The sequence below is a fragment of the Spinacia oleracea genome, chromosome 6 (assembly GCF_020520425.1).
Source record: "Spinacia oleracea cultivar Varoflay chromosome 6, BTI_SOV_V1, whole genome shotgun sequence".
In the NCBI taxonomy this organism is placed as follows: Eukaryota; Viridiplantae; Streptophyta; class Magnoliopsida; order Caryophyllales; family Amaranthaceae; genus Spinacia; species Spinacia oleracea.
The window spans coordinates 96,342,828-96,355,747 of record NC_079492.1 but is presented as its reverse complement, the minus strand read 5'-3'; the positions used below and the strand labels follow the sequence as shown (position 1 = coordinate 96,355,747).

General features: G+C 34.5%; 1 protein-coding gene and 1 long non-coding RNA gene across 12 annotated transcripts; one reads left to right on the top strand and one right to left on the bottom strand.

Annotated features, from left to right (window-relative positions):
• Nucleotides 1-1,378: 1,378 nt before the first annotated feature.
• On the bottom strand, nt 1,379-3,478 carry LOC110793089 (uncharacterized). The gene is made up of 3 exons (XM_021997926.2): nt 3,075-3,478; nt 2,559-2,826; nt 1,379-1,976 (listed from the first exon to the last, which is right to left on the bottom strand). The coding sequence occupies exons 1-3, from the start codon at nt 3,199-3,201 to the stop codon at nt 1,757-1,759; spliced, it is 615 nt and encodes a 204-aa protein (XP_021853618.2). The 5' UTR covers nt 3,202-3,478; the 3' UTR covers nt 1,379-1,756.
• Nucleotides 3,479-4,414: 936 nt separating this feature from the next.
• On the top strand, nt 4,415-9,048 carry LOC110793091 (uncharacterized). Of its 11 annotated transcripts, none has more exons than XR_008924485.1 (5): nt 4,415-5,052; nt 5,170-6,420; nt 6,504-6,600; nt 6,915-7,022; nt 8,493-9,048. It is a non-coding gene; the product is annotated as an uncharacterized lncRNA (long non-coding RNA). The 11 variants fall into 11 exon arrangements; XR_008924483.1 differs by having other exon boundaries at nt 6,504-6,758; XR_008924481.1 differs by lacking the exon at nt 6,915-7,022 and having other exon boundaries at nt 4,417-4,755; nt 4,895-5,052.
• Nucleotides 9,049-12,920: the final 3,872 nt, after the last annotated feature.

Here is a 12,920-nt window from a genome sequence, read left to right as displayed (position 1 = left end):
AAGTCTTTGGGTATTCTTCTAAGAGAAACAAAGAAACAACAATTTCACTCAAATAATCCACATCAAAGTCTTCTACAAGAAAAACGGTCAAGAAATCCAGTCCAAATGTAGTCTCTACTCTAAGCCTCTTACTCTTCCTATGTTGGACTTCTTCCACTATAGTGGAAGGAGAAGGAACACTAGGACTAGGCAAAGAAACATCCAAAGGCACATCAACACTTGACTCATGCACATGAGAAGATAAAGAGGATTTCAACGGGAAAGTATGCTCAAAGAAAAATGCATCCCTAGATTCACAAATAGAATGATCACTCAAAAGCATGAATCTATATGTGGCACTATTGTGAGCATAACCAATGAACACACAATCAAAAGTTTTAGACCCAATGGTGGTTTTCTTAAAATCTAGAAAAGCAACCTTGGCTAAGCACCCCCACACTTTCAAAATACTCATGTTAGGACTATAACACTTCCAAAACTCATAGGGTGTCTTATCCAACTTCTTATGGGACACTCTATTGAGTACATAACAAGCGAATAAAACCGCCTCCCACCCCATGTTGTTGGATAATCCCGAACTTAGAAGCATGACGTTCATGGTCTCTTTTAAAGATTTGTTTTTCCTTTCGGTAATACCAATTTGTTGTGGGGGTGTAAGGAGAACTTAGCTCATGGATAATTCCATTGGTTTCACAAAATTCTTGTAAAGACCATTTTCCATATTCACCACCTCTATCGGTTCTAACTCTTTTAATTTTAAGGTCAAGTTGATTTTTAACCTCGGCTTTATACTTTAAAAATGCACTTTCGGCCTCAGCCTTAGTTTTCAAAAGATAAACTTTAGTAAAGTTACTTTTATAGTTGTAGGAAAGTTACTTTTACTCCAGTTACAGGGTTACATCTTATATATTAATGGTATTACTTTTACATATTAGGCAAAGTTGTCACTAAATTAATACTACTCATGATTACTTTTATATTATTCGTGAGTTACTTAATAATTACACCGAATATTTGACAAAAGTATCATTTATTGAGTTACTAGTTACTCTTTATAATTACACCGAATATTTGGCAAAAGTAAAATTACTCGTTATAATTTGTAGCTTACTACTTTACTATTAAAATTAAGAGGGAAGTTGTCAATTTTGATTTACTTTTGTACACAGAAATAAAAGGCAGTGAACTTATTAAAAATAAATGACGAAAATAAATAATAAATCAAAGGTGAAAATATCGCTTTCAAGTAATAGTATGAACGCATCACACCATCAAATTATGAGACCGAAATTTGGGAGAGAAATTATAAAGAATGCAAAAACCTTCCAAAAGAGAAAGTGATGCAAATAAATAAAACTACGTAATAAAAGAGAGAGTATAAGTTTAAAATTAATAATTGCCAAAAATATCTTAGGACATAAAAATGAGAATATAAGTTTAAAATTAGTACGGAGTAATTGAATTACTTTAGGGGTATTTGACGAAAAAACCGTACACAAAAATCCTAAGGTAAAACTAGTTTTCTCAATTTACTCCAACAACTCTATTTACACAATCAAAATACACAAACCGTAGTTGTTTTTTTTGACTTTTCTCTTCTTTTCCACAAAAAAAAAAAAAAAACAGAAAAAAGAAAAGAAACTTAAAAACCTTAAAAGTTTGTGAAATCAAACCCAACTACAACACAAAATTATCAAGAATTTGGTTGCTGCCATTTTAGCTGGGAGAGCCGACGAGGCCATGAAGTAATCTAGTGCTACGAGATGCAGCGAGTAGAGTATGTAGCCAACGGGGTATCAACAGATGGTGCATCATACACCCTTGGATGATCACTTTCTAATCCATAATCCATCATCGGACGGCGCTCCAAGTCTTCATCATGATCACACACGTACTCTGGTATCTCTATCACGTCTCTTCGTATGTGCTCCCACAGAAAATCCACCCTAGTTACATACTTCACCTTACCATAGAATCTGTCACACCATAATCAAATACCACATTAATTATTAATAATTAACGATTAATAATTAATCACTTCAATCATAGTAGGGACGCAAAGATCTCAACATAATCTAAACTGTAAATATGGCGTCTGTCTCTTAATAAATGCATCGATCAAAGTTGTGCATTCGCATGCGTGAAAGTAACAAACGTCGCGATTAAAAATGAACGAAGGATGTATAATCTAAATTTTAAATACACAATCTTTTTTTTATATTAAAATTAGTTTCTTATATATATCTTTTTTTTTTTCCTAAAGTATCGAATAGGCTTTATATTTCAATTTTCATATTGTATATTTGGTCATTATTATATTTACCAGAATGCCACTTTATTGACATATTTCACCAATCAGATAATTCTTTAGAAATTTGTGACAATAAACTGCTAATTAAAAAATATTATTTTTTTTATTATTTTATCAAATCAATATTTGACCAATCAACGTAGATCACAAAGAAATGTGAAAGGAAAGCAGAAATCCACGGCGTACCTTAACAGAAAGGAATAAAGAAATCTAAATTGTGCATGTAAGAGGAGGAGAGAGAAAATACCTAGAAGAGAAAAAAAGGCGGCCGACGGTGGCGAGGAAGAGGCGAGACTGTAGGCCAGGGTGGAGGAAATAAACAGAATCAAGGCTGCTTTGAACCGACGGGGGGATGTTGTCAACGATAGATCGGAGGGCTGAGATTCCAGGAAAATTCTCTCCACGATCAACGCTAGTGTGAATGTAGAGGACAGAGAATTCCCCTTTCTTTAGTAATTTTGGATAAATCTTCTCGTCCAAATATTTCTTCACAATTTCGACGCTTACAATTCGAGCTTCAATTTCACACAAAAATAAAATCAGACCTTAAATATACAACGGAATTTTTTATATATTCAAATAAAAATAAAAATCTTACTGTTTTTGTCAATTATCCAAAATATCAAATGCTTAAAATTAAGTTTTTACAAGTTTAATTAACACAATTGAAAATAAATCAGACAAATTCAGCAATAAATCAAGAGTAATCGATGGAAATAAAGGAAATCAAGTTACAATTAATTATACACAAAAAAGAAATTACCAGGAAAGAATTTGGCGAGGATGGTGAGAATTTTACGGCCGCCTTTATCACGGCCATGGATCCGAAAAACATTAAGCTTGTGAATCAATTGGAATTGATCAGATTCAGAAAGTGCAGTACAAGCCATTGTTGCTATCTTTTTCTTTTGAATTTGAATTAGAGAGAATTCGGGTAATATTGAATTTGAGTTAATCGGGATTCTTTGCAAGTTTTGTAAAGGATAAAAGGTGGTTAGAAAACAGGGGATTTTGAAGTTGAAAGAGAGAGAAATAATAGCTGAAGATTGATTTGATTAATAAATAAATAAAAATCGGATAAGGTTTTGGGGGGGAGGATTACAAGGGAGGTTGGATTTGTTGTTGATAGGTATGGATGAATGATCTTTTATTATTTTAGGGCAGCGATAATTGAGAATGAGGGAAAGGAGGAAAGAATATGCGAGGGAATCTTCGGTGTTTTTGAAAAGTATACGAGAGCATCGATTGTAGGCTCATTCTTAATTTGCCCCCTCCCAGTCTATCTCCTTGTACACCTCATCACCTCATCTTAACAAGAGTTAGCTATTGAAAACACCAATAAATAGACTATCTCTTAAACACTACTCCCTCCGTTCCTAAATAAGTGTTATATTTTCATTTTTGGCATTCCCTGATAAGTGTCACTTTTTTATTTGGGAACATATATTTTTCCACTTTTCCATACACTTTCACACTTTTCCATATATTTTTCCCACTTTTCTATAAATTATGATTACTTTTAATTAAACATTCTACACTTTTCACTTTTCAATCCCCACATCCACTTTTATTTATACTTTATTAATAAACAATTATCTATTTTTTCCTTTCCCAAAACAAAAACATTTTAAATCATTACATCTTACACACTTCACAATTTTATTAAGCTCCGTGCCGTGTCCAATAAGTGACACTTATTTAGGAACGGAGGGAGTACCTTTTATATAGTCTTTTAAATGTTTTTAATTTTATTTTAATACAAAAACCAACTAAAATACATCACATTCTTCCACCTCACCCCCACTCTTATTTTTAAGACTTGCCTCTTATTTAGAGGAAGTCCCAATCAACCTTTAAATAAGAGGTCGTTAAGAGTTAGCTCTTATTTTTTAAGAGGTAATTCTTAAATTTTCTCTCTTTTTAAGAGTGGGTTAAGAGGTACCTACAATTGATGCTATGAGGCTTTCTAATACTATACTAACAATAAAATAATACTCTCTCCGTTCCTAAATATGTGTCACTTTTCCATAAATAGCATTTCCTTACACTACTAGAAAATTAACGACAATATATTAACGACATAGTGGAAAATCAGTCGTTAAAGCATTAAAACGGCTGAACTATTACGACCAAAAGTAAATTCCTCGTAATAGTTGTGAAGGAAAAATAAAAATAATTATAAAAACAAATTGGTCGTCGTTATTTCCTATTTCTGCAGGGCCATAGGTTTGAATTTACAAAGGCCACCTTCTTAAAATTTCAACCTAAAACCCAAATTTGCGATTCATACTCTCTTTCTCCCTCTCTGTCTCTCTCTCTCCTACTTCCGCGATCCCCTTTCGAAATGGGTTGTAGCAATCAATTTAGCATTTTGGTTAAATTTTTTGGTATGGTCAAACTCTGATATGGCTGTCAAATTCTTGAATTGCAGTAACCTAATTCTGGTAAATTCCTTAATTTTCTCGATTTATATAACTAATTTCAAACGTTATTGTGAATTGAACTATAGTATCTTTTGTTGTTGTTGTTGCGGCCTGAATTGTTTAATTTATTGTTATTCAAGGGGAAATCTTCTAATCGCAGGTCAATCTCCAAATTCTAGTTTGTAAACCCTCAAATTTATAATTTCCTCGTGATATTTTCATATGGGTTTGTGGTATTTCACTCCTTTGAATGGTCTTAATAAAATGGGTATCTCAATTTCACCAAAACCTCGATAAATAGAAGATTTTCTCAAACGGGTAATTGAATTTCTATGTTTTATTTTGTTAATTTTTTTGGCATGCTTGCTATGTTTATGGATTATTGATTTCTCCGTTAATTTTTTCCTCGTTTTTGGACTGATGAATAAAACATAGCTCCTAATCAATTCGAAATCTGAAGCCTTCAAGATTGAAGTTATGATTCCTTGTAGGAACGACAATATGAAGTATTTGAAGGTCATAATCCTAAATGGGATTAGTTCGTTAACTAAGAAGATCAAAGATAGCATTTTGTGTTGAATAAGGTAAATTCGGATTTTTATCATCGCAAATTTAACTTTTCTACTTATCTGAGTTGTAATTTGAAGAGAATAGGTCCTGAAAGGGAAATGAATAAGGTACCTAAGAAGGCAGAAGATAGAATTTTGTTAAGGTAAATTCAAGTCTTTATCATCGGAAATTTACTTTTTTTACTTTTATGAGTTGTAATTTAAAGCTAATAGGTTCTGAAAGGGAAATAAAGGGCAACATTAATTCAGGTAATACTTTTATCTACGTGTTTATATAATTGAAGTCGTGCCCTCTCTTTTCCTCAAGAAGAAATATTTAGCATAGTTTCTACAATTCCTTTTGGCAATATCGAATCTGGCTTAAAGAAAGGAAATAGATTCACTGTTGTAAAAGATGGTAGGTCAAGATTCCATCTAAGTATTGCCTCGGAACTTATCATGTATATGCTTCTTCTGCAATCTGCATACCAACAATAGTTTTCAAACAAAGAATTGACCATTTATTTTAATTTATGTAAGGTGTGATGCTCACGCATTTGTCTACCCCTGAACAAGTCACTAAAAGAAGTATTTATCACCTTAATGCCAAGTTAGCATATGGATGGTTTAGTTAAGACGATATGCTCACGACTCATTGACTTGTATGATTATGGTGTTAGAGAATTGCTATTGCAACCCTTTCCGATCAATTTTTGAATCTAAATATATAGAAATGTTGTTCTTATTTTAAGCATGCTGTTTTTCCCTAGGCAAGTTGTTTGATAAAATATACACTTCTCTGAGTTGTTATTTGAAAAATATTGATAGAATTTGGAACAAAATTCCCCTTCAGGACCTATTTCTAAGGCTAGTTATGGAACAAAATTGTTCCTTTAGTTTGTAGTTCACTCTTAGAATTAGAATCTTCTCATACTACCCAACACAAACTGTGTGTAGGGAATTATAGATTGTGTCTTTTGTATAGTATCGCTTTGACTAGAATTGCAGTTACTAGAATATTATTACCATCTTTTGATTGAAAGTTGACTCTTTGCCTCTCTTGTTGTTGCTTTGTAGATACTAGGTGTGGATAATGTACACTCAATATACGTTAATGCATTACCAAATGGTGAAAAAGGTGATTAAAAGTTTTTTTGTGGTTTTTAAGATATTGTGGATAGAAAAGTATTTGACTATTGGTGTTTTGTTGTTTTATGGAAGGGAGAAAATAAGGGGAATATCCAACTTTGGTTGATGTATTCTGCGCGACTCTCAAGGAGGGCACTAGCCTCCCTAATGCAGAAACGACACAAAATAAGTATGTCCTTTCTCACCTATATCAGCTTTTGCTGAAATAACTATGGATTTTCAGTTATATAAACTGATAAACTTACAAGTAGTTGTAGCCAATATGCAATGTTGTCAAGATATCAGTTCTTAGTTGGTGCGATAAGGTGATATTCCCCTTCTGTAAATGTAAGTTTTTGTGATTTTGGACTCTAGAAACTCATGACAGATCTAAATCATGTTTTTTACATACAAGTTCTCATTGTGAGATGATTTCAGTTACTGAAGTGCAAATGCTGTCAGTTTTTCAGCTAATATGTATAGCCATTTTTTGTGCCTGTGTAGTGTTGCGCCCGTGGTGAGAATGCCTAAGATCATCAATATTCAATACTGGCTTATATATTAATTAAGAATACTTCCATGGTTTTCAAGACTCATTTTGCAATTCCTAAGGTTAAGTAGTCATTACTTTGGCTTATTAAATTAGTGTGTCTGTTTGTAAATTAGTGTGGTTTTTTATACATTAAGAATACTTCCATGGTCTTCAAGACTCATTTTGCAATTACTAAGGTTAAGTTGTCATTATTGTGGCTATTAAATCATGATGATGCTGCTATTAAATTAGTGTGGTTGTTTGTAAATTTTTAAACTGATGCTGCTGCCGTTTACTTTCTTATTTTTTATAGGTAGCACAAAAATACGTATGTCCTTTCTCACCTATGTTAGCTTATGGTGAAATAAACTACGACTTTCAATTCAATAAACTGGAATATAACAAATTATCCTCCACCATTTTTCCCATAATTCCTTTAGAGACTCTGATACTATGAGAATATATTAGTGGCTGTTATGGTGAAATTACTGAATTTAATAACCAAATGTTGCATGCTAAAATGCAAGCTTACCTAGCATTAAGCGGTATCAGAGTTTGGTTTCCACTTTCCTACAGTTAGCTTCTCCAAACAAATACCTACATGTTTGGAATAAACTTCATGGACTTCCTTGAATGGTAAAGTGGGTAAAGAATAATGAAGAGAGGACCGACCCCATGTAGTGTTCGTACGTGAATGTTTTCAGAGCATTCTGGTAAGATGGGTGCTTGTTTATCTTGACATAATTTAAATTATTATGTCTATTTATTATAATAAATGAGTGAGTAGTAGTGATCTTGATTGTCGAAAGGTGGGGTTTTCTCAATTCTGCCTAAGTTTTTAGATTTGTTTGTGACCTAAAAAGCCAAACACAAATTGCAGCTCTTGATGCCTGAATCTTTATTCACTTAAATAACTTGCAACAGAAAATTAGTTTTCAGCAGCTCTTGATGTCTAGATTCTGATTACTAGGAGTTTATTCGAGTGAGATGGGTTTAGATTATGTTCTCAAATTAGTTTTCAGAATTTAACCTCTTGATGTCTGAATCCTGATTACTAGGAGTACATCGGACTCAATCCACTAAAAGCTCTTAAATATTTGTCTTTTTGACTCGACAGTCATTTCTTTAAGTTTAACAACATAATACCTAACAAGAACTTGGGAAAATCTCTAGGAATCCCCAACTTCCCTTCAACCCTAATCAATGCATCCTGAGTAAATTCAGTTTTTAGAATAAACTTCATGGACTTTTAGAATATTAGTTTTCAGAATAAACATGCAGCAGAAAATACCTACATGTTTGGAGTAAACTTCACGGACTTCCTTGAATGGTGAAGTGGGTATAGAATAATGACGAGTGGACCGGATTATGTTCCGCGGAAAGGGAAATGGGTTCAGGTTCTGTTCTTACAGATTGCCAAAACAGAATATGTGTCAAAACAGAATATTGTTGCATCTTGAAAGTTAACTAGGAAATTAGAACTTTAACAATTGGCCTTAATTAGAGCCACCCGTGTATGATACTAATTGTGATGGTTATATATGTTGCAGGAGGAAATTCAAATGGAAGAAGAACCAACACTTTCCCATATACATACACAGGAGGAAATTCTTCATTTATATCTTTTTTTTTAATTTTATTTTCACTTTCCCATGCCATGATATTTAACTTTTTTGCCTCTTTATACAGGTAGCACAAAAGTTGTTAAAGTTGAAGTCTCGTGATCGGGTTTTTGGTTTTGGAGGAGGAATTACACTTGAAGAAATGTCAGGACCACAACCTAGTAGGGTGGAACTTCAATCTAAGAAACTCACGTTCTTACCAATCGCGTGGATGCGGTACAAGAAGAAAACATTGCACTCCAAGATTAGCTTAATGAGATTAAAGCATTTAAAGAAGTGTTCTTACAACGCTTTTCAAGAGATGGCACTCCAAGAGAAAACTTCAACTAGTCAGGCGTTTATTGTTCTTTTAGATTGAACAAAAATTAATTATCCTTTAGCTCTTTTAGAATTTAAAGACAAGGGGATGTGAGTTTTGATTTCACATAACTTGAAATTCTATTGTAAAAAATCTTTTGAGTAATGAAATTTTCATTTGTTTTAATTGATTGATTTATAGTTATCTATATTGTTTCACATGGAACAATAGGTGCTTCGAACAACGCAAATAATGTTATTATGATTGCAATATTAATACAAGGGATTTTCTAGTCGTTATCCTTAATTGTTCATCATGAATAAGTATTTAACGACAGATTACCGTTTCATCGTTAGCAACTAACGAGGAATTATGGTTTCGTCGTTAACTTTTAACGATGAAATTGTAACTTCGTCGCCAATAATTAACGACGAATTATGATTTTGTCGCTAATTGTTAACGACAAACCATAATCCGTCGTTAATGCTTAACGACGAAATCATAATTCGTCGTTAATAAACGTTAATTATTAACGAGGAACATCGAACCTGTTACAACGAACATCACGACCGTCGTTAAAAGTTTTAACGACGAAAATTGAGGCTTTTAACGACAAAATTGTTCGTCGTTAAATGTCCTTTTTCTAGTAGTAATTATATGTGTCTAATTTTCATTTTTAGACACGTAAGCTTTACCATTATGCCCCTTAACTTACCAACAATTACATCATATACCCATTTGTCCTAAATATTTGTGCCGAAAATATAATAAAATAATGAAAAAAAAGAATTATATGTTTTTTAAATGGAAAGTCAGACGTTGGGAGTTTGGGATTTATGGGGAACCATGATTGTCCCCCCCCCCCCCCCCCCATTCTCATCCGTATCTCTCTATCTCCTTCATTCTTTCACCTTCCTTCTCCCATTTCTTCCCCTGTTTCTCTCTTTTCTCTCCGTTTCTCCCTTTAAATTCTGTAAAATCTCTCCAAATTCTTGGTTTCTAAGATTAAACCCTAGAAAAACATAAAATCCCCTTTTAATTTGTGTTTTACTCGCTTAGATCTTTCTAATATCTCTTTGTATGTTCGTTTTTTGGGTTTAAACTTTTCGTTTTCTTGAGTTTTGTTGTGGTTCTAGGTTTTCTGGGTTTTATGGGTTGAAGATCCTGGCTTTCTGGGTTATCTTGGTTATCTGGGTTTTCTGGGTTATCTTGGTTTTCTAGGTTGATCTTGGTTTTCTAGGTTGATCTTGGTTTTTTGGGTTGAAGATATTTCTTTTCTGGGCTTTCTGAGTGTTTTGGGTGGAAGATCTTGGGTTCCTGGGTTGAAGATCTTGGTTTCTGGGTTGATGGGTTCAAAGAAAATCGAAAGTTTTCATGGGTTTTCCTCTTCCGATGATAACGTCGCAAAGAAGGAGACGTTCGAGTACGAGTTCACTGACGAGCATTGTGATCTTGGCGAGTATTGTGAAGGCGAGCACAGCTACAACCGTGAATGTCTTCGGTATTTACGCCGGAGAAATGACTCTTTCTGTGCTTCTCCTTCTACCAGATCTGAAAAAACGGTGGAAGAAAAACCACCACCGCCTCCTCTATCCCCAGGTAGAGGGTCGAAAACCCTAATTCCTAATGCTGAGGTTGATCAACCACCAACAAAGTCCCGTGGTGGTGGTTTTGAAGGCGTTCATGTGGGGGATCTGAAAGTCTAGTTTATGAGAAACCACCGCAATTGGTGGTGGTGAACGACGGTCCCGATGACGGTGGATCAAAATCCGAGGTCCTAACTTTGTCGGTGTGACATGTCTACAAAGGGGAGTTTTCTCTTCTCCCCCCCTCTCTCTGTTTCTGACTCTCCTTTTAGTTAACATGGTTAGTTGTTGTTGAAATTGTAGGCAAGCAAGTGTGATCTCTTGCTGGAACGGGTTGGATTTGTTGTTGTTGAAGGAGGATTTGTTGATGCATGTGGAGTTTGGAGGGTTTTATCATGAAATGTGACCCTGTTTTATTAATGTGATATGCTCCTGTTTTTATTCATGATGATATGTCCCTTATATGTTGATTATCCTGATGATTCCATTCCCCTGTTTAGTTATTCGATCATATGATTTTCACTTGATGAAATCGCCCTATTTATGTTGATCTTTACTTGAACAAATGTCTCAGTTTCTGTTGATTTTTACTTGATTAATTGTCCATGTTTGTGTTGATGTTAACCATGAAGAAATGTCCCTGTTTGTGTTGAATTTGATACAGAAAAAATAACAACATCATGTTAAATAAATTGAGGCATTTTAGGTTATCTTATGTCCATGTGTTAGGTGATCTTATGTCCCTTAATGGTGATCCTATGTCCCTGTATTAAGTGATCTTATGTCCCTTAATTCTTTGAATCATGTGTGGTGTTCATAAGGTGTTGTTGTTGAAGGAAATAATGTCCCTAGTCCAAGTTTGCATTTAATGCTAAGTCTAATAAATGCGGTTCAATATTTATTACTCCCTCCGTCCCAGATTAGTTGTTACACTTACCTTTGCACAAAGTTTTAGGTGATAAGTGGTTGTTTGGTTATGAATTGTTATTTTATTGAAAAAGTAGATGTGATAGGAGTTAGTGGACTATTTTTTTAATTGAATGAGAGAGGGTGTGGGGACCAAAAAAGTTTTAGTGGGAAGAGAGAGACAATATAATAATTGTGGGGTCATTCCTAATTTAGAAGTGTAACAACTAATCTGGGACGGACGAAAAAGGAAAGTGTAACAACTAATCTGGGACGGAGGGAGTAACAAGTTAATAATTTAGTGAGATCAAGTGATCTGAATGCATGGCTAGAGGCCGCTTCGGTTCAAGTGGAACTAATAATATTAATCCACAACTTATTCTTGACTGAACCTGTACTCTATTTATGGTCATTCAAAATGATGGATCTTGGTTCCGGTGGGAGCTGAAATCATCACAAGGCAAACAAAGGATATTACCGGAAATGAAGATATTATTGAAACGAAAATATGGTTCATGACGGAAATATAAATAGTATCCAAGTCGAAGATATTGCCGGAAATAGAAATATGGTTCGTATCGGAAAATATTATTGGGAATAGAAATATTGCAGGGATCGGAAATATTGCTGGAAACGGGAATATTACCGGAATCGAAAATATTGTCGAAATAAAAAAATATTATCGGAATCGGAAATATTGGCAGAAACGTAAATATTGTTCAAATCGAAAATAAATTCCAGAATCGGAAAACGAATCGGAAGCACGACGAGCGACAGGCCGGCAAGCGAGCCAGCCTACCGCTCGACGGGCAAGGCCCGCGAGCTCGACAAGTCAGGGCCAGCAACGAGCACAAAGTCCAGCGCCAGCGTTAGGCCCAACGCCTAGCATAGGCAGCAAGGCAACGATGGGCCAGCGACCAAGCAAGGCCTGCAACGCGCTAAGGCAGCGTGGTCTGTAAGGCTTTGTGGGTGGCAAGCAAGCCTTGCGCGCCAAGGCCCAATGCTCACATGCATAACTTAGGCGCCAAGTTACTTGGGCCGTAAGTTGTTTGTTTTCCTAATCCTACAATAATTGGACTTTTAGGTATTTGATTATTCCTAGAATTCTAATAAAGATAGGTAACTAGAATCCTAATGGGTTTAGTTATTTGATTCCCAGTAGGATTACAATTCTCTATTTTCACCCTATAAATATGTGGTTCATGATAACAGTTTATATACAACACACAATAAATTAAATTCAAGGTAGAGTTTAATATTTTCCTACCACCTTTGTGAGTTTCTCGAGTGCATAAATGAAGAAAATACGTCCTTCAGCCACTGTGCATTAGTCTAATACCAAAGGTTCAGATTAATTACAAACAATTAATTCAGTGAGATCAAGTGATCGGAACAGCCGGCTGGAGCAATTCTTCCAATCAGTGAGTTCAAATCCTAATTCGGCTCACAAATTACTCTTGACTAAACCTATAAGGTCACACCATTGGCATGTAACAGATCATCGGATTAAATGAATTGGAAATTCATTTAATATCTTTTTGATAGTTCGGAAAACATAATTATACG